The sequence below is a fragment of the Apiospora marii genome (assembly GCF_038362585.1).
Source record: "Apiospora marii strain CBS 49790 chromosome Unknown utg000007l_segment0_segment0, whole genome shotgun sequence".
Lineage (NCBI taxonomy): Eukaryota > Fungi > Ascomycota > Sordariomycetes > Amphisphaeriales > Apiosporaceae > Apiospora > Apiospora marii.
In genome coordinates this window covers 2,994,032-3,014,327 of record NW_027117379.1, presented here as the reverse complement: position 1 = coordinate 3,014,327, position 20,296 = coordinate 2,994,032, and the positions used below count along the sequence as shown (strand labels likewise).

Sequence of the window (20,296 nt, the reverse complement as noted above, 5' to 3'; positions counted from 1 at the left end):
TTAAGCCTTTTTCTAAGTTAGTTTAAAGTATATACTATTTTATCGGCTATTCCGTATATATATTTAACGCTTTTTTATTACGAAAGGGTTTCTTTATAAATTTAAAAAAATATAGTTAATTAAATTTTTATATTATTATAAGATAGTAAAATTCGTACGGTTTTAAGCGATGAATTTTCGGCGTTTTGTATATATATTAAATAGGGCTATATAATTATTTTTTAACCGATTTATTAACCTATTAATCGCGATAATTTTACTATATTTACGATTTAATGCCGATAAAGTAGGAACTTTTATAACAAAAGAAAGAAGTTCTTTCGTTATTAGATTAGCCAGGGTTAAAAGTTTAATAATAAATAATTTGGTTAATCGTGAATAAGTTATCGTTTTAAAAACTATTAACGTTATTAAGAAAGCCTTTCCTCTTTTAATAATATTTAAAACTTAATCGGTTTAATAATAATAATTTTTAATCGATAACGACGAAATAAACTCCCCTTACGAGGATTAAGCGTTTAAAGCTTCCTTTAAAGGCTAAATTAATATAGTTATTACTTTAAAATAGTTTAAAAAACTCTTTATTTTTTAAATTAAGCCGATTAACTTTAATTAATAAAAACTTTTTATTTTAAATAATTACAGTAGTTATATTATTGAAGAGTTTATATTAACAGTTATAAATATTAAGGTTTAACTTTTTTACTTATCCTTTTATAGTAATTATATCCTTTAATTTTTAAATATAAACTATTTCGTTTACTTAAAAAAGAAGTTTTAGTAAGAATTAAATATAACATATACTATCACGAATAATAGTTATGTTAAAAAAAGGGATTTCTTATAAACCTAATTAAAGGTTAAAAAAGTCGGTTTATTACCTTAGTATATCGCTAAGGGCTAATTTATAACCGGGCTTTAGCCCGTTAATATAATAAAATTAATAAATAATCAATTCCGAAAGTTTATTATTATCCAAATTATTAATATGACCTTAACGGCTAAAGCGGTGAATTAGCCGCCGAAACCGAAGCTTAAAAAAATTAAAATATTTAAATCGGGCCGGTAATTAAAAAATCTTAAAATTATATACCTCGAAAAAAATATCGTCGGCGGCGATTTAATCCGCCGGCTTTTATAAACGAAATTTAGGAAAAATATCGACGATTTAATTTCTTAAATCGGTAAATTAAAGTATAAAAAAGAAGGTTTAAAAGCTAATTTAAAAAAAACGAGGGTTTAAAAGAAAAAAAAATCGATAAAAACCTTAATAAAAGCTTTGTATCATTAATAAATATTAAATAGGTTTAAATTAATATAAAAGAAAGCCGGTTAAAAAAAAAGCCCTAAAAAAGGGTTATAGTGAAGCTAATAATTAATTAAAATCGTACCGATCGTAAAAAAAAATTAATTCGCGTTATTATACGTTAAATCGTATATTTATATTAAATATATATTAATTAATCGATTAATTTATTACTATATCGGCTTATCTACGCATTAATTAAAGGGGGGGGCGTTAAAGGGGGGGACGCAGATAAGGTGTTGAACTTATACTCTCAAAACACAAGCATGATCGCTTGCCACAAGACGGCTAACCCCCGCAGTTCTATCAACCCGATGGAACTACGTGCGTGGCTAGTAGGGTGGGAGTTATATTCAAACTTACAGAACATAAGATTGCCTCGTGCGACGCGTATAGTCACCCACGGCATGACGTTGTTTGTCAGCAAAATACTCCCTGGCAATTGTATAGCAACGTGTTTACCCTGCGCCCACAAACGCTTCAACTTAGGCTAAGACGAAGGAACAAACCGTTACGAAGCTCAGATGCGGGTATATATAGTGGAAGCCCTACAGTTATGTCCTTCATCTGTTACATTCGTGTGGAAGTCTGGGTCTCTGATCATACCAAATACCCCGACCTATCAATGGATCCGTTTCAAGATTGGCTTCGCCAGCACTCCGGCTTCCCCGTGAGCAAGCTCGACTTCTTCTCTTTGCCCCGCGAGCTCCGCGACCAGATCTACGAGCAGTGCCTGGTATGCCACACCCGAGCCCTCCACCCCTGGATACCCGAACGCTTCCGCGTCCCCCGCCACGAGACCACCGTGGGGCTGTTTGGCGCCAGCAAGGCCGTCCGCCGCGAAGCTGCCGAAGTGTTCTACAGCCAGAACCTCATAGAATTCGCCCTGATGAAGCCCGCCGAGATCGCCGGGTTCCTCCAGCGGATCGGCCGCAACGCCCACCACATCCGCCGCGTCGTCGTCAGCTTCCCCCTGGTCCGCCCCCTCCCGTGGGAGCCTCTCGGCCACTTTACCATCGTGCCCCACGACGCCGCCGTCCTAGACATCATCCGACAGGGCTGCCCCAACCTGCACACGATCCGGACGGGCCGCCGGGGCACAGGCTCCATGATCCATTTCTGGACCCTGTCGGACTTGTGGTACTGGAAAGGACAGCCCGTGCCTGACCATGGCAAGGCCGTCAAGAACCTCCTATCGGAAGCGTTCGGAGTCTTGGACGCCCACTTCCGAAGTAACCTTCCGTCGCTCCAACACATCGTCCTCGAGCTGGACGAGGAGACAGAGTTTGGTCCGCCTCTGACACTCTACGTGATGGGGGCGGGTGAGCGCAAGGAGGACCACATCCGCTACCAAGTACTAGAAGCGATCAAAGGCCACAAATGGGCCCTGGATTCGACGGAAAAGGGGTGCGAGGAGTATTCAGAGGGAATAATGATGGATATTAGACGTCGTGTGGCTAGGACTCTCATGTTGTGCGAGTCGACGTCGGAAGAACTCGAGGACGAGTACTTTCTCAGCATGTTCTGAGTCATTGGAGGCTTTCTATCCGCTGCATCGAAGTTGGCTAGGACTATGACAGAGACTGCGTGGAATGTCGTGTAAAGCAATTGGATAACTTAGTCACACGGTTCATGAGTTTCTGGTATTAAAGAAAGCCATGGCCAGTCGATCTCCAGGTCAGCCTGATATAACGTCACCAATTCATCATAGAAGCCTGACCGGAAAGGTTGAGTGAGAAGCGCAAGGGAATGCTGAATACAAATTGGCAAAAAATACAAAAAGAAAGAGATATGGGTGGTCGAGCTCCCAGTATGTTGTTGCATCCGTCCCGAAGTGGCTCGAGGTGATTGCGACAACATGTGCTGGGTGGCAGGATCGAACGAGGATACTATGGCAGGGTGTCCCCGAGTGTCAGTCGGAAGAGGCTTACCTCTAGTACAGTCCAGCGTAATCACTACCACTCGACCACCGTTGAGAAAACAGCCTGCTATTAGAAATTATGACTCTACCCTCGTCCCCTTCTGCACGATTTTTGACGGCTGTCCCCCACCCACCTACTCATCAGTTCGAATCAGCATGATAGCAACAATAGGATGCCTGCTTGCTTCTGACAAGTAACTGAGCTGCTCCAACGGGCACATAGGAGGTTCACGCCGCCTGTAGCCATTCCTCCTTGGCTATCATCTGGTTGGAATCTTTTCGCAATCCTGCCCGCATTTTGGCCATTCTGGCTTCGTGATTTTGCCCCTTTACTGCTTCTCCCTTTATCCAGATGTCGGATGGTCTCTCGTTTGACGCCGGAGTGTTGAGCGTCCCGGGCCGGCTGTTCCGGAGGTAGTGCTTCTGTGCCGTGTTCTTCCGACGCGTTCCTTGCCGGAGACCTTTCAACTGGCAAATCCACCTGGTAAAGAGGGCAATAGTCTTACAGCACTTGAGAAGACCGTGATATCTTGTACGGTGATCTTCACTTCCTCCTATCCAACTCAGCCGACTCAGGTGCTAATGCCACTCCTCCACCGCCACTACTACCACTTGCGAACGCTAATCAATGTGTCAAGAACCAATCAGTCACTGCCAGCTACACCAGAACCCTTCTCTGGCTGTTGTGTGCCAGAAATCAGCCTGATGTATGCGCTGGTGGCGTACAACAAGACCGTCAAATGGATCTGGCCCCCTTGTCACACATCTTCTCTCCTACCATGACATGCAATACAGGGCCGGATCACAATGGTTCCCAAGATAAAGCAAAGACAGTGATGAAGCTGTGCATTAGTCTGAAACTGCCTTTGGGGCTTGTATAAAAAGGACTGATTGAGTGCTGAGTCTGAGTCCTGAGACTGAGCTCGAGGCTGATAGTAGCCCTATGGAAGTGAGAGTTCGTGTTGCTGGTCAAGTGATCACGAACGACAGCAAACGCATGTAGTTATTTAATGCTTCCACCACGAGACGAGCCCTCTGACCTCCTCCCATTATCTCCCCCTTTCCCTTCCCCCATCCGTCTTCTCTCCATACCCTAAGCCTTCGCACAAGCAACATGGTACACGCTAAGCCCCTTCAGCCCCTCCAACCCGCGAATCATCCCGATGCTCTCGCGGAACGCATCGGTGTCGCGGTACTGCATGTGCGCCTCGACGCTCTTCCAGCCAATCATGACGACCAGCACCCGCGCCTTCTCCCCCTTGAAGTCCCTCTCCTCGACCGCCCAGCCGACCGTCGGGGATCCGACCAGCAAATCCATCCCCTCCTTCCCGGCGGCCTTCTCCGAGATGGCGAAGAACTCGCGAATCGTCTTCACCGTCGCCTGCTGCTGCTCCGGCGCGTAGTCGGCGGGGAAGTGCACGTGCAGCACCTCGACGGCGGGCGCCACATCCAGGACGCCGCCTTTCCCGGGCGGGTCGAGGGCGACGTGGTAGGGCGCGGGGGCCGTGGTGCTGAAGGGCGCGAGGGCGGCATAGAAGGGGTCGTAGACGACCGTGTTGGCGCGGTAGGCCTCGTGCGCATCGACCGAGTCCCAGTCCACGAACATGGTCAGCCGGGCCGCGTCCTCGTGGTGGCGCGAGTAGCGCGCGGCGCGGCAGCCGGGCTGCTGCGTCAGGGTCGCGCAGGCGGCCGGGAAGGCCGCGGCGAGGTCCGCCGAGGGCGGGAGGGCGAAGTCGACGAGTTCGGTGACGGGGGCGGCCATGATTTTGGTTGTAGTTGTATGAGATGGGAAGAAGATGTGATGTGTGAGGAGGAGGGGTGAGGTGGAGGTGGGGTTACGGGTTGAAGATGGGACGAGATGATATCTTGTCAAACTGCGGTGGGGCCGAATTGCGGTGCTGTGCTGCTCAGATCCGCATCAATGTAGAAGGCGTCATGGTGATGTCAATTCGAAGAATCGCGGCAATCTAATTGGGGTGTCTTATGCTCAAGTTGCCATTCTGGCCCATTGTATTGCCATATTATTATCTCTATTACCCATGTTATCCTGTTGCACGTTTGGGCAGCCACGGCAGCACAGCCAAACCCCGCTCTCTCCAACGACGGCGCTGCAGTTGTGCAATGTCACCAAATCTCAAGGCGTGTGCCAAAAGAGTGGAACCTCCCTCCCCACGCAGCACCTGTAACACTTACAAATGAGGTGACCGGTCCATAAGCAGAAGCGACTGAAGAAGCGAGACAAGACCTAATTCTTGCGAAGCCCAAGTTCCTGACTGAACATATCTGTCGCTTTCTCGGCAATCGTCATGGCGGTGTTGACGCAGTTGGCACTGGGGGTCCGCGGGCAGACGCTCAGATCGGCGACCTTCAGCCCCTTAACGCCGTAGACGCCCAGCGACGCGTCGACGACCCCGTGCTGTTCGAGCGGGGCCATCTTGCACGTCCCCATGGGGTGCCAGATCGAGTCGATATGGTCTCGCATCCACCGCTCGATGATCTCGTCGTCCTCGGCCGAGTACTCAATATCTTGTACATCGTCGGTGGGAGGGTAGGCGGAGGGAGCTTCGTGGGCGTGGGAGCTCTCTGGGAACGACGGGTGCCAGCCTTCGAACTCGCCTCGGTATACGGCCATGCGTCGCGCCACTTCGCGCTGCTTCTTGTACATCCAGACGTGGTTCTTGATGTCTAGGCCGTGGGGGTCCGAGGCCACGGCTGGATCAAAATCCGGTGGGTCGTCAATGCTTGGACCTGTGATGTGCAAGTGGCCACGGGAGTACGGATGCAGGCTGAAGGTGACCATGCCGAAGTATTGGCCTACTGGAATCGATCTTGGGTCTCCAGGAAAACTGCATATGGTCAGAGGGCTTGCCCGATATACCGCGAGAAAAGATTGGCCTACCCAGCAACTGGTGATAACATCATCAACGGTTTATCCGGGACTTGACTAAAGTCTCTCTCCCAGGACTTTTGAAACTCAGGCCCCAGCTTGGCAATATCGGCATCTGTTGGCCGCAGCTTGGCTTGCGCATCGCACGAGTTCCATCCAAGCAACTTGTCGCCGTTCGCAATCAGCGTCGCGGGATCTAGCCGGCCTGCATTGAGGGCATCTACTGTTTCGTCGGGCTTAAGGCTCGACTTGTAGGCGTACATCATGCCGTGATGGTCCAGATAGTCGTGCCCAACGCCAGGCAGGCTGGTGACCAGAGGAATACCGGCACGGTCCAGAACCTGGGGGCTCCCTATGCCAGATCTCTCGAGCAAAAGCGGAGACCCAAAAGGTCCCCCTGCGAGAATGACAATCCGCTTTGCTTTGGTCGTCCGAGATGGGGGCTTGGCACCATCTACCGACGGTTGAAAGGCTGGGTTGGCCCTGTGGACCACACCGACCGCCGTGCTGTTCTCGACCAAGACGCGCTCGACCTGCGTCTCCACCAGCACGTGCAAGTTGGGGTGCTTGCCATCTTGGAGCAGAGGGTGCAGATACATGTGGGCTGTATCCTGTCGTCGGCCGAGGGGATCGACGTAGCGCAGGGCCCGCATGACGCCGTTGACGCTGTCGAGGTCATTGTTGTCCTCGAGCTCCGGCCAACCTACTTGGCCGAGAGCGGCGATGAAGTCGTTCTCCAGCCTGGTGGAGCGGAAGGGGCCACCGGAAACTTGCATAGGGCCGTCGTAGCCGTGGCGGTCTCTTGGTCCGGGGCCGTGATACATCTCGAGCTGACGAAACGTTAGCTTGGAACGATAAGGGCCACACTGTCTGCTGCTGGTAAGTGGGATACCTTTTTCATGTAGGGCAGCACATCCTCAACAGACCACCCCGGCATGTTCCACGAATCGAAGTCAGACCTGACTGCGCGGCTGTACAAGGCCGTGTTGATCGATGACCCTCCGCCCAGGACGTGGGCAGTTGGAACGAAGCCTCGTCGGCCAGCCATATGGTCCGACTCGGGGCCCTGGTAGAACTGGGTGAACTCATTGCCCGGCGCTATGTGACTCTGCCACAAGGCCGGGTGCGGCACCCTGGTCTCATGGTAGTTGTTCTTGCCGCTCTCAATGACTAGAATGGAAAGATCCCGATCGGCATCCGCCAGTCTCGAGGCAACGATGCAGCCTGCAGCTCCCCCTTTTGCGGTCTGTCAGCAGACTGATTCCCTTTGCCCGTTGGATTTCCCAAATTGCACTTACCTCCAGCTATGATCACGTCCACCTCATTGATGCTGTCGGGCAGTTTCGTGTACAAGCCCATCGTTGACTCGTTAGATATGCACAGGGTTTCCGAAATTCAGATTGGGGAAGTCAAACCAACTGTTTCCCAGAAGAAAAAGAAAACATTGTGTTCGAGGCTGAAGAGGGGGGTGATATATGGTTTTTGTCCCGACACCCCTTACATGCTTCCCCTCCTAGAAAACATGTGTTATCGAACCAGTATTTGTCGTAATGTGTCTAGTGTGAATGATCTGCATTCAGATCCAACCGTCAGATCCAACCGACTGTTCTGGATTTCCTCCGCGGTTCATCTTATGAACCAACACATGCGGCTAAAAGATACTCTACATACATACTCATGTGGGCCTGGCCAATGCCCAGGTTGATAGAGGGCAGTGGGGCTCGCCTCCAGGTAGCGTTGGGTCAATTGCCTACATCCTCAGATCGTGCGGGTGTTCTTGGGGTTTTGATCTCCCGAAGTACCAGCGGACTGGTAACGAGCTGCATACCAATGAACATGTACCCTTTGCCGAACTGAGTCGTGATCGCTCATGGCTTGACGGCACGAGAGGGTGCACTGTCCCTAATGCTACAGAAATTGCAGTGACTACCAGCAACCACCAAAGCTTCTGCTTTTTGGCGCTGTGGAATTCGACTGTATGGGTGTGCTGTTACTGGTGCTTCCCATGATCCGATCCAAGGGGAAGTAAAAGAAGCGGGGCCTCTCAAGCTCCAGACAAGTTCAAAAGAGGGCAAGTGGTCACGCCTGATTCCTTTCTCCTTCCTCTTCTTTCTCCAGGCCAAGAAACACTTGAACACCGAACAGCCGCTCGGCGATAGATGGCATTGGATGAGGCAACGATTGCCATCACTCGGTATTGAGCCTCTCACTACATACATCACACTGACTCGAGTCGAGGGCGTCGCGCAAGGAACACCAGGTCTATCGTCAAATGGGCCTGGTCTTGTAGCTTCTTCCCTCTTTACATTCAAAGGATTAATGCATAGTTGGAGTGCATACAGAGACAATGATGAAGCTGTGCACTCGTCTGAAATTCCCTTCATCCTTGGGGTAACAGAAATCATGGGTGCTATTTCTGAGTCCCGAAACTGGGTGCGGATGGAACTAGCCCCCCAGTGGGCTGTTCCATTGATTTCACACTTGATACATTACTTAAGTATAGGTAGTTGGTAGCCACCAGACAGTCCGCTCAAAGTCTGCATTCATCACGTAGCTGAAGCTAATACATTCCATTCGATGCCTGTACATGCTTTGAAGTGCAATTTTTGCATCCTGGCGCTGTGTGGTTCAATATGTTGAACGATTGCTTGTGCTCAACCAATTCAGGGGGGAAGTAAGAAGAGCGGACCTACTTCAATCCTCAAGGCAGATTTAAAACAGGCAGCGCCTGCACTGCTCTCTCAATTCTTTCCTTTCCCTCCTCATGGATCTTTCACAAATCCTTTGTACGGAAAGGCCTTCTCAGCTAAGCTGTGATTTTGGCCAACGTCGTCGGAACCGAGGCAATGATTGTCATCTATTGCTTGAGCCTCTTCTATTATCACACACTGACTCTCGAGGACGTGTCACTGGAAGCCACCGGTTCCATCGTCAAATGGCTCTGGTCCTTTGTCAACGTCCTCGCTACATCAAACAAGTTCATGCAGTGGCGGCTTAGGACCAGACCCGGTTGCCACATGCAGATTTCAGGGCCAGACCGATTCCAACAAAACAACAGAACGATGATGAAAACGTGCACTTGGCTAATATCCCGCGGGCACACGGTGCTTGAGCAAGAGGAGAAAACGAAAGCCACACATGTGCTATGACTGAGTCCTGAAGCTGGATGCAAATGCGATACCAGCTTAAGTAGACTGCATACAATTGGCATTGGAACAAGGCCGGCCTACCCCTGGAGAATATGCTGATTACTGATTCCGTGCCCGAAATACCCAAGCACTCGTCCAGCGCGACTCGATGTCAAAGAAGAGGGAATGCTGTTCTATTGGTCACCTACGTTGAGTCATAGCTTTTGCCGGCTTAGGTAAAGTGGTCGTCCTGGCTTACAAAAAGGGGACGCGGCTGCCATCTGGCCTCTGCAAGAGCGAACAGAACCAAACTGGATTTCAAGCCTACATGCAGGTGTACATTGATTGGCAAACGCAAGTCTCCGTGTTGCTACCAGCCTAATCACATGGGGTACCTGCTACCATCAGAGAAGAAGCGGCTGGCAGTGCCTACGTGTTAGCTGAATTTGGTAGGTTGGAAGCAGTTGCGGAGGTGATTTGATCAGGCGTTATTGAAGAGATTCCCATACCAGATGTTGCTTCCAGGTATCCCCAAACAGAGAGCTCAATACGCAAGTTTCTCTATCTGATCTTTGGTGTCTCTACTTTCCAGTACACGGAGCATTGCGTTGAAAGACTGACAGGCAGCCTCCTTCTGGTATATGAGACGCTCCCCCACCCCATCGTCCAAACACCTTTGGTTTCCTGCTTCGGATCTGGTGTTAGAAGTGAATACTACCGATCGAGCTTCTCGAACGATAATCTGTGATATGATACAAATGGTTTTCCATGTTAAGCCGGGAGTCGGGAGCCGGATTACCCGTAGAAACCTACATAACAGTCAAGTTGGCCATGACGGGGAAGTTGAGGCTTGCTAGGGTTATATTCGTGCGCAGCTGGACGTTAGCCAGTCTGCTCGTGTAGTAAGTGCTTCTATCTGTCTACTAAAGCGATGGTTGTGAGACTGTTTCAAGTCTAGGTGTGAGGACCTTCTGGAAACATGTCTGTTCGGCATCGTGTCTTGGATCTGAGTCAAGATCTCGTTAACTTTGACTGTTTCTACAAGTTCCAAGGATGGAATGGCTACCAGAAACTGTAGGCATCGGCGGTTATCCCGAATTATCCTCTCTCGGGAATTCGTTGCCTCATGATTTCATTAGGCAATGCCAAATCCAAGACCTTGTCGCCAACCAACATCTACTGTGCTGTATCTTCACCTTTTTCGGTAGTCTAATCTGTGCCGCCTACCCGCCGCGCTGACTTTAGTATCATATATTTAGAAAAGAAAGGGTTCCTGTGTCGCGTTGTGACTCACCAGGTCAGTCACCAGCGCAAAAGAAGTGAGGCTCTAATGCCGTAGCACTTGTGTAACATCGAGCACGCCCTAGTGATCAAACATGTTCTTTTCTTCATTTCTTCAAAAGTGGTATTTATGTAAATGACAGCTCGTTCAATCGATCCTTGTCATCTCAATATGCGCTCCCCATCTCCATGTGCGGAGAGCTTCCCCTAACAGCGCTTGAAATGAAGTTGACCTGGCTCGCAAGCCTTTGGCATGATGACGCACGGTCATCATGTTACAGACCAAACCGAGTCTTGGTGAATCGAAACACAAACGATCAAGATCTCAGAAGAGGCGAAGCCAGTTTATTTTTGACCGAGTGCACGCCGCAGGAGAGCGAGGTCACACATTTTTGGTGGTGACTCTCCTGAGATGGGGCGAACGCCGCTGATTGGCTGGCGGGGGGTGCTAGTGGCAGTCACACCCTCCCAAAACAGCCGTCAGCTGATTGATGATTGGGGCATCTGCACTCGCACTCCCTCCCATCTGACTGGTCGCATCAGCAGGCAAAAGGGAGTGTTCACTCGGGCGGCAGGCAGAAGGTATTATTAAATGGGGGAAATGTCTACGGCCAACATGTCGACCTTTAAAAGAGACTTGAAGGCACCAGTCTTCTCGCTGTGGCATGGTGCAATCGGTTTGCTTCGTACCTAACAAACCATCCAGTACAGCACAACCACTACAGCGAGTGCATCACCAAAAGACACTGCGCGAACTTTGACTTGGGCTTGACTCGAGTCTCTAGAAAACGAGGAGGATCTAGACAAAAGAGATGGGCGGTTCCGACAACGACTCCCTCGAGTTGACCGACTTCATCCTGGGGGCCTTCGGCGCGGCCCTGGCGCTGCTGAACCTGATCGCCCTCTACGCCGACATGGTGGCCACGATCCGCCAAGCGCCCAAGCAGATGCGCGAGGCCTTCGGCAACGTGCGGCAGCAGCTCAGCGAGGAGCGCGAGGCCCTCACCCACCAGATGCGCCAGAGCCGGCTGACCCAGGAGCAGCAGCACAAGCTGCGCGCCGCCGCCGCCGCCAAGCGCCACGAGACGGCCGCGGCGGCCGCCAATGGGAACGGTAATGGGACGGAAGCAGGAGGAGGGGTCGTCCTCCTGCCGCTCACGTACACGGACGAGACGCTGCTGCTGCACTACAACACCCTCAAGAACCTGTGGCTGCAGTTCAAGGAGCTCGAGCGGCCCTTCCTCCTGCCGCTCGACGAGGTGCACCTCGCCGAGTCGGCCGCCTACCAGCTCGACCGCGATGACTCATGGAACACGGAGAACTTCCGCGCCGCGCGCCTGGAACCGCCGGCACCCAAGTACGGCCCCAAGCACAAGACCCACGGACACAAGAAGAGCTACGACCACAAGCACGAGTTCCTGGGCCCCGAGGACCTCGAGTCGCTGTACCAGTGCTCCTTCGTGCACCGCTTCATCTGGTGGCGGACCAAGCCCGACGTCAAGCGGCTGGGCGAGAAGGTGGTCAAGATCATGCTGCGGCGCATGGAGCGCGAGGTCACGCAGACGCGGCTCATGGTCATGCAGAGCCGGGGCATGGACTTCAAGTACGACGGGCTCTTTTACGAGAACGCCCCAGGCTACAGCGGCGGCGGGGACCACGGCTACGACGCGAGGGCGGCGGCGGAGACGGAGCACCGGAAGATGGCGCATCGTAGGTCGAGCCGGCGCGGCACCGCGGCTGTGCCAACGACGATGGGGGCGACGGCGGGGGCGGCTGGGATAGACGTGGAGAGGATGATGGCGCGGCCGAGGAGGGCCTCCTCTGCAGGACCGGGACCGGCAGGCGTACGGGATGATCGCGGCTACAGGCAGCGTGAGGGTGTCGATCGCGGCAGGGAGTATTACGTGGCGAGACACGATGCGGCCAACTGGTGGGGGCCGCGGGTGGGTGTACGGCACAGCCGATCCAGATCGCCTAGACGGAGCTGAAGAAGCATGGAAGTAATAGACTAAGCAATCAAATTGTGTATGTGTTTACGTAGATGAAGAAGTAATGAAATCAGCTAAAAGTGACATCGGCATACGTCGCCCGATGATCGCTAACCTTCATCCCGTCCACGTTGTTGTCGAGGATCTCCCAGCGCTGCGCCGTCGTGAGGTTCTCCTTATTGGGCCCCAGCCAGACAAAGTCGATGCGGCTGATGCCGTCCGTGTTGAAGTCGGTCCAGGTGGTCGTGAGGCCCCCGATCTTCTGCGCGCCCGGCGCGTCGGCCACCTCGGTGAGGAAGTCGAGCCCGGCCAACGTCTGGAACGCGTCGCCGTCGCCCGCGGCGCCCGGCGCCGAGTTGAAGTCGCCCGTCAGCGTCACGCCCAGGCCGGGAAACTGGTCGCGCACGGCCTGGACCACCTGGACCGCGACCTTGATGCCCTCGGCCCGCGCCTGCAGGCTCGCGTTGTCGAGGTGCGTGTTGGCGTGGATGAAGCGCTTGCCCGTCGCGACGTGCTCGAACACGCCCACCACCACCACGCGCCGGCTGCCGGCGCCCCAGCTCAGCGAGGGCACGTCGGGCGTCGTCGACAGCCACTTCATCTCCTCGTGCACGAGCCGCAGCTGGTCCGGCCGGTAGAAAATGGGGTTGAACTCGCCCTTCCGGTCGCCGTCGTCGCGGCCGCGGCCCAGGCGCGACCAGGTGCCCGTCCCGCCCGCGAGGCCCTTGTTCACGTCGTCGACCTGGTTCTGCAGGGCCTCCTGCAGGGCCACGATGCTGGCCGCGCCCGGGGCGGCGCCCTCGGCGCCGTCGACGATGGATTGGAGCTGCGCGATGACGTGGGGCTGGCGGCACCGGCTCTTGGTGATAGAACAGAATAGGTCCCACCACGGCTTCTCGTTGGGGCCGGGGCTCGAGGTCGCGTAGCGGATGTTCCAGTCTACGATGCGCACGGGGAGGCCGGCGGCCGGTACGGGGGGGATCATGGCGGCGGTCGCGGCGAGGAGGCCAATGGCCCGGCTGAATGTGACGTGATGCATGGCGGCGGGGGAGAGGCAATATTTTCCCAGTGACTGTTCGTGAAAGACTGGGAGAGCAGCCTAGAACCTCAGAGCAGAGGCTTCTCGTCTTTCATATAAAGGGGCGACAGCTAATCTCTAATGCGGAATCCCAGTCGCCGATGCTACCTAATTTGCCATCCCCATGGGCTACCCCGGCACGCAGCGGAGTCTGGCCCGGCACAGCATCGATGTTTGTCGAGGTTCATCCCAAAGAAGGCATGGACTTTTCGGTCGTGACGGAGAGAGCGGTTCTATGAATAGACCACCAAGCCGGCCTCTCGGTAGGCTTGACTCGTGATAGCTCCGGGGTTCGTTTCAAAAGCATCATCAGCCACAGCTCTTGGGCTTCCCCGGAAAATGGGCCCACTGGGATCGAGACGTAGCGTTGAGCTTATCGTGGGAGGTAATATCGATCCGGAGACTATAGCATTAATCATCATGCTGCACCGCCACTGTCCCGGCGATACCACCTGCCTTGGCAAAGCCCCTGCCAGACCAGGCCCGTGACCGACCAGACACCCAAGAATGTAGACCTCAGCTTCGGTCATTGATGGCTTGATTTGGCCGAAGGAACCTCCACAGCATCTTGGTAACATGTGCAATCCCCTCTGGGCGCTGCCCTTCGGTATCAGCTACCTTTGGACGTCATCCCGAAGGCTCATTCCCATCGTCGACGAAACATTGGCGAGTAATACCATTGGTTGTCACCTCAAAAGAATCTGCGTGCTCCAGTCCTCTTCCCTGAAGTTTTGCGATCCCCTCAGCCAACCGAAGCCTCGCGCAAAACGTTCCTTACGGATACAGATCAACAAGGCCGACGGCGCCGGCGCTTGATGAAAAAATGAAAAAGAAGAGAAAAAACCTACGTCACACGATAATTCTTGATGTTGACTCACCGTCCCGCACATTTCCTCGTGGAGATCATCGGCGAGCCCGAAGAGTTGGATAGCATCGTGGGTTACCGTCACAAAGGCGTTTACAGCGCGATGTTGATTTGCGCGCCGTTGACCGCTGGTTTATGGTTTTCATGGTGCGGGCGTGCTAACGGGGTGGATGCTCACGAGGTCCGCCTGCCCACAGTGGACTTTTGTTAATTGCTGCCCAATATATTGGAGTCGCGATATGGAGTGCCACAGCTTCCAGCGCAGATCCTGTTGACAGGCCTTGACCACTCCGCTTGGCCGCCGTAGTTTTGGCCGTAGAATCACGAGAGAAGCTCTTTTGATGAGGGGTAAAGTCGAACTAGAAAACGGGTTTGGAGTGTGCTGGAGCTAGCACCAGAAGAGAAGTGCCGTACTCCGTAGACGCCAAAAATAGCGTGCATAACATAGTGCAAGTAGTATGGGGATTGTCGAGCGTCGCTATCTCAACTCCATAAGCTATTTCTTAGCACCGACTATCTCGCTGCTAGTACACCGTCGATCCAAAACTGCGACCAAGCCCCGAATGAGATCCTCTGAAGTATTGTCGCCGCTTGTGGCTTGCTTTGGGTGGGTTGAACTCGGCTCGGGGCTTCTCTGCTCCCTGAAGCTATGGCCACCGATTGATCCCGGCCAGAGTCCAGCTTGGAAAGGGGACATGCAATGTTTCTGACGTCACAACGCCCCGAACATGCTCGCATAACCTTCGAGATGTGATATGGGACGTTTTCGGTTTCAGCCTCATTCCTCCAGATGTCGAAATCGCCATACGCGATGGCAATTGCAGCCGTATCTGGGGGACATAGTTCGCCATACGGCCCTTGCAGGCCCTGTTACATTCAGTCGGTCGGGGGTTTAGCGCCCGTGACTGCAGATCGTCCAGCCACTAATCACCCAAGCTACCCCTGACCCGAACTTCAGGGCTTTAATCTTAGCTGGACGACCTATCTCGCCCCCGCGAACCCCTGGCGCGCTTTAACTCCTTCAGCCTTCTCTGCCCAACCTACGTCAGAAACGAAACCATCACAAACCACCATTCACACACACGCAAACGCAAACGAACCCCAGCTTTTACACCGACCCTACCTACCTACCTGCCTAATCCGCCATGGAATTCACCAGCCAGTCAATTGCCGCCGGCGCGACGCCCGTCACCACCGCGAGCGGGCTGCAGTACAAGCCCCGCACCGCCGACGAGCGCGAGGCCGACGCCAAGAGGAACGCCCCCAAGTACGCGCGCCAGAAGACCGTCAACTCCATCCTGACCGCCAAGTACCTCAAGGCCAAGGCCGCCTTCGACGGCTACTACAGCTACGACCTCGACGCCGCCTTCAACGCGGAAGACGGCACCTGGCACGACGACAAGGACCCCTGGCTGCGCATCAAGGAGACCCTGCCCGAGTTCCTCGAAGGGTACACCCAGAAGCGGTTCGACGCGGGCCTGGACATTACCGGCGACGAGCTCGAGGTGCTCGCGCTCGCCGTCCTCCGCCTGGCCAAGAAGGAGCTCGAGGGGGCCGGGCGCGACCCCCAGGTGCTGGATGACGCGTTTACCAAGGAAGTCAAGGCGGTGGTGCAGAAGGTGACGACCCAACATAACCTGCCGTCCAGCCGCCAGGAGGACGACGAGGAAGAGGGAGGAGGAGGTCGAGGAGGAGGAATGAGAAGGGCAGCAAGCCAAGGACGGAGCTCCTTAATGCAATGGAGCCCTCTTTCTCTTCGTTTTAGGCAGGAGCGTAGCCAATCCCTCCCGAGGATTGTGGGTTGGGGTTGCTACCGCTCCCGCCCCCCAACTTTGAAAGGCCCGGACCTTCCAGTTATGTCAAGTCCAGGCCCCACAGGTATCGCCGCTCTGCAGGAAACGTATACGGCCAATGACGGCCCGTTGGGGGACACGGGTTTGGAAAATCTCATACGTGTCCTCTTCGCTCGAGGTAACCATGGGCCGCTTCAAGATAGCGCCACGTTCTGCTGCCCAGCAGCAGTCTCCCAGGCGCAGGCAATGATCGGAGAGCCCAAGGCCCCGATGTATGTAGTACTCTGAGAGGTTGTATCGGGGTTGGTACACTACTTAATTGTAATAAAGAGGCCGGGCATTTTACTGCTGCCGTCCCATTTTTGATACAAGCGCCCACTAGCCCCAATTCGCCAAGTCCGTCTAGCAATTGGCAATGCTGTTCTGTCCAGATGGGTATCGACAAGCATTGGCTAACATCAGCTCAATTGCTTCGGGACGAGACAGCGGAGACATAGCGACGACATCTTCGTGGTACGACTAAAAGCCGCGGCCGGTCTGATTTATGGGCTTCCAATTCCACGTGCTTGTTAGGCAGTCGGACCTTTGCAGATCTCCGTACGCACACTTAATTGCATCTTTATCCGCGATTGCCGCTGGCTTTCATCGGCTTTGCTTATGGAGTTTCTGCAACGTGATTTCGATATCCTTGCGCAGCTCATGTATGGTCCTTTCAAGAGGCTGAATAGCAGCTTCGTTCATGCAGATGCCCAACCCGGACACAGTGACATTCTGAGGGGGCTAAGCTACCACACACCACACCAGCCCCCCCACCACCATCTTATGTCGCCTGTTACAGGTTGAGGTGCATGAATTATGCCCACCTGCAGCAGAGTGCCAACCGTGCCATTATGATTACGTGCGTCTGGATTGGGCATGTTCATCCAGCGGCCCGGCCCGGGCTTTTTTCTTTCATCCCATCTACATTCCAACGTCACCTTCCCTACGCGGCAAAGGTTTCGTCGTTGGCCAGGTCCGTTATTCCGTGTTGGGTTGCAATATCATGCAACTCTCTCCAAGTCGCTCGTCTAACTCGAAGGGACAGCATCTGCAGCCAGCTATGTGTGCGGGCGGTACTGTCGCATGCATGCCATGCGAGAAGGGGGTTGTGAGAACCGCGCGTTTAAGCTGATTGGAACACTGCAACCCTCATGCAGGGGAGAGGTTCGTTACATTCTTCAACGAACAACTTGAGGTATGCAGTTCGCTGCGGCTCTTTTATGCATGCCATTAGATAGACGCTTTTATACAATTGATATAGGATCGTATACATTCATTGATCACATGGCATGAGACTGATCCCGTGCACGTGACCCAATAGGACTCGGTAGCAGTATCTTGAAGTGCTCTTCGCCAAAATGGGATAGCTGGCATGTAAGGAACAGACGTACAGTTTAAGTTTGCATACGATTTCCTAAAAGGGCAAGTAAGTACCTGTTAGCAGCGCCCCTGAGCGCTGTAATTACTGTCCGAAGGGATAGAACGTTCAGGCTGTAAGGAGATATCGTTCTGTTTCTTTCCTCTTTCCTGTGCGTCTTGTTTTTATTTGATATCACGTCAAACCAGCAGTGACTTGAGATTAACCAAAAGATCGTTGTCCTAAAAGTAAGCGCCAGAAAGTTCATCACCTAATAGAACCCCTTATATTACAATTTCACACCAGCGGTCCTTGCAACTTGATACATAAGTTCTATCTTATACCATACTGGATGTAAGTAAATCCAGGTGGAAATCACTGGGCTCAATACATCAGAAGACAACCGAACTACTACGAAAGGCTGACGATAGGTCATATCCATAATAGTCGTTAGATTCTCCAGCCAATACAAGATGCAGATACCCAACATGTTAGCCGGCTTGCTTCTCGGAGCGGCTGTGCTGGCAGCACCTTTACCCAAGCCCAACGGAGGCTTCGATACTTCCAATTCGGTCACCGATGCTGTGCCCGGAACTGAGGGCAACACCGGTGATACGGAGATGGCAGCAATGGGATTCGGGATACACACTAGACATCACGATTAGATCCGGTACACACAGAGCCTGGATTCAGGAAAGTTGGTTTAGTGTGATGATGGAACCGTCTAGAGTACTCAACTGGTGTGAGCACTCCAGATGTTGTTGAACATGGTCACCAATCCAATTCACACTCACAATGGGGAAAGTTGAAGAGAACTTTGTTGGGTTGGACCTCAGCTCAGGGGGGTGTGTTACGGAACGTTGAGAAACTTGGGATTTCTCGAGCTGTACCTGTTTCTTCATTTCGTGTCACAATACAAGTGACTTATCATTTCTATGAAATCATCAAATGGAATGCGGTTGAACCCTTAACGTGGCCTTACTCTGTTGTTTCGTGCATACGGGGTACTGCCTGTACACCTCTGAGATATCAAACGAGAAACAATACTCGGTGTATATCGCATTGCTTTTGGAATGCGTTTTTCGAAACGAAATTTTCCATTTCGTTGCTTTTTGACGCGTGGCAACTTGGCACTGCAGCTTGTGTGCCGTGCTTTGGGCGTCGACCTATTATCGAGCGTTGCACAGCATTCTCTTTGCATGGTGGCGGGCTGCCCGTAGCCGTTATTGCATTAAAGTTGCCCGCGGATTGTTCCTGCATTAGCTCTCATCTTACGTGTCAGACACATCACCCAACAGGGAGAGAGGGAGGAAGTTCCGTCCCTCGGAATCTAATGCAAACAGTCATCTACTGATGTCCGTTCTGGATGCGGCTGCGGCTGCTACTAACAAGTTGCGTAGTAAGCATTTGCGGACCACCCTTCATCACTGGTTGTCTCACATGGAGTGACCGCTCGTAGTGGGTTTCAGTTCTGGTTTCGCCGGTTAAAAGCAGTATTACAATCGAAAGCCATGCTTCCAGCTGGAAGTTTTGGATTGAAGCATGCATGTCTCCGAGATGCATGATTCGGCTCTTCAACCGGAGCCAAAAATTGACAGGTCTAAATACGGCTTGATCGTTACACGCCCTGCATCATAATTTCGTCACGGGAATGAGACCTGGGGCTTCCCAGTATCTCGAGGACAAGATGTGTACTCGTTTCAGAGGGATGTCGTGTCATCTCGTTTGCGTATAGCTCCAGCAGAGAGTAGGTCCACGCGGAATAGGTCTCAATGTGCTACTTAGCTCATGTGACACCTCACACGGGCTTGCGTACGCGGCGCCGCTTGTCATTTGGTTGGAGGCAATGCAAGGTGAGCTAAGGAGATTAAGCTACTTGTTTCGAGTTGGGAAAATAGAATAGGTATGGGGGACATCGCGGTACTTTCGGTCGAGGTAATAGTGTTGTGGTGCCGTGATCCTTGCGTCGCGATACTCAAGCTGGGGTCTTGGGTGTTTGTCGCCCATCACACAAGCCACAACATGGGGATATGCGCGACAAGGGTGCAATCGTGGTTAATTTCGGCTCCCGCCAGGCGCATAGGTATAGCTACTGCCCAAATGCAAGCGCTAGTAAGGGCACAGCACTTGACCGGGAACTTGGGGCGTGTGGCAGAAGACAGCACACACGCCTCTCTGTTTGCTTGCCCGGCACTCGCGACAAGGGTCTCTGGGCCAATCACAGAGAGACATTTCCACTGTATAGGCTCCCCATCTCGGTACCGGACCCATGGAACGGGATAGACAACGGGAAATACCTGTCCGTTAGATGACGTTGGGGCAGAAGTTGGAAGGAATACCTGGCATGGAACGAATCAACGGGCCTGGTGGACACGGACCGTTTCGAGTGGGCTCAGTGCTTGTCGCCCAAGGTCTCACACACGCGCTGCATGCACAAACGGGAAGGGAGTGCATAAAAATTCCAGGTTACGGGCTCTCCGCGAACCGACTGTTTGGTAAACAGGCAGGGGTCCTGGTCCGATATTGGTATAATCTAGATTTGACGTGCCGGTCAACTGTCGTATCTAGCAGCGTTTGCTCTCTTGGAACCCGGCAAAGCAGCTGCACCAACACCACCAGGGAAACAATGGCAATCCGACGAGGGAAAACGAAG

General features: G+C 52.7%; 6 protein-coding genes across 6 annotated transcripts; 2 read left to right on the top strand and 4 right to left on the bottom strand.

The window, feature by feature from the left end:
• Nucleotides 1–1,862: 1,862 nt before the first annotated feature.
• PG985_011343 (uncharacterized protein) lies at nucleotides 1,863–2,834 on the top strand (the record flags this gene model as incomplete). The annotated part of the gene is made up of 1 exon (XM_066831110.1): nucleotides 1,863–2,834. The coding sequence occupies one exon, from the start codon at nucleotides 1,863–1,865 to the stop codon at nucleotides 2,832–2,834; it is 972 nt and encodes a 323-aa protein (XP_066681792.1).
• A 1,486-nt stretch (nucleotides 2,835–4,320) lies between these two features.
• On the bottom strand, nucleotides 4,321–4,989 carry PG985_011342 (uncharacterized protein; the record flags this gene model as incomplete). The annotated part of the gene is made up of 1 exon (XM_066831109.1): nucleotides 4,321–4,989. The coding sequence occupies one exon, from the start codon at nucleotides 4,987–4,989 to the stop codon at nucleotides 4,321–4,323; it is 669 nt and encodes a 222-aa protein (XP_066681791.1).
• A 483-nt stretch (nucleotides 4,990–5,472) lies between these two features.
• On the bottom strand, nucleotides 5,473–7,473 carry PG985_011341 (FAD/NAD(P)-binding protein; the record flags this gene model as incomplete). Its single annotated transcript, XM_066831108.1, has 4 exons — nucleotides 5,473–6,073; nucleotides 6,127–6,944; nucleotides 7,007–7,350; nucleotides 7,413–7,473. The coding sequence occupies 4 exons, from the start codon at nucleotides 7,471–7,473 to the stop codon at nucleotides 5,473–5,475; spliced, it is 1,824 nt and encodes a 607-aa protein (XP_066681790.1).
• Nucleotides 7,474–11,335: 3,862 nt separating this feature from the next.
• Nucleotides 11,336–12,511, top strand: PG985_011340 (uncharacterized protein; the record flags this gene model as incomplete). Its single annotated transcript, XM_066831107.1, has 1 exon — nucleotides 11,336–12,511. One exon carries the CDS (start codon nucleotides 11,336–11,338, stop codon nucleotides 12,509–12,511), a length of 1,176 nt encoding a protein of 391 aa, XP_066681789.1.
• Nucleotides 12,512–12,581: 70 nt separating this feature from the next.
• Nucleotides 12,582–13,550, bottom strand: PG985_011339 (uncharacterized protein; the record flags this gene model as incomplete). Its single annotated transcript, XM_066831106.1, has 1 exon — nucleotides 12,582–13,550. The coding sequence occupies one exon, from the start codon at nucleotides 13,548–13,550 to the stop codon at nucleotides 12,582–12,584; it is 969 nt and encodes a 322-aa protein (XP_066681788.1).
• Nucleotides 13,551–15,617: 2,067 nt separating this feature from the next.
• On the bottom strand, nucleotides 15,618–16,088 carry PG985_011338 (uncharacterized protein; the record flags this gene model as incomplete). The annotated part of the gene is made up of 1 exon (XM_066831105.1): nucleotides 15,618–16,088. One exon carries the CDS (start codon nucleotides 16,086–16,088, stop codon nucleotides 15,618–15,620), a length of 471 nt encoding a protein of 156 aa, XP_066681787.1.
• Nucleotides 16,089–20,296: the final 4,208 nt, after the last annotated feature.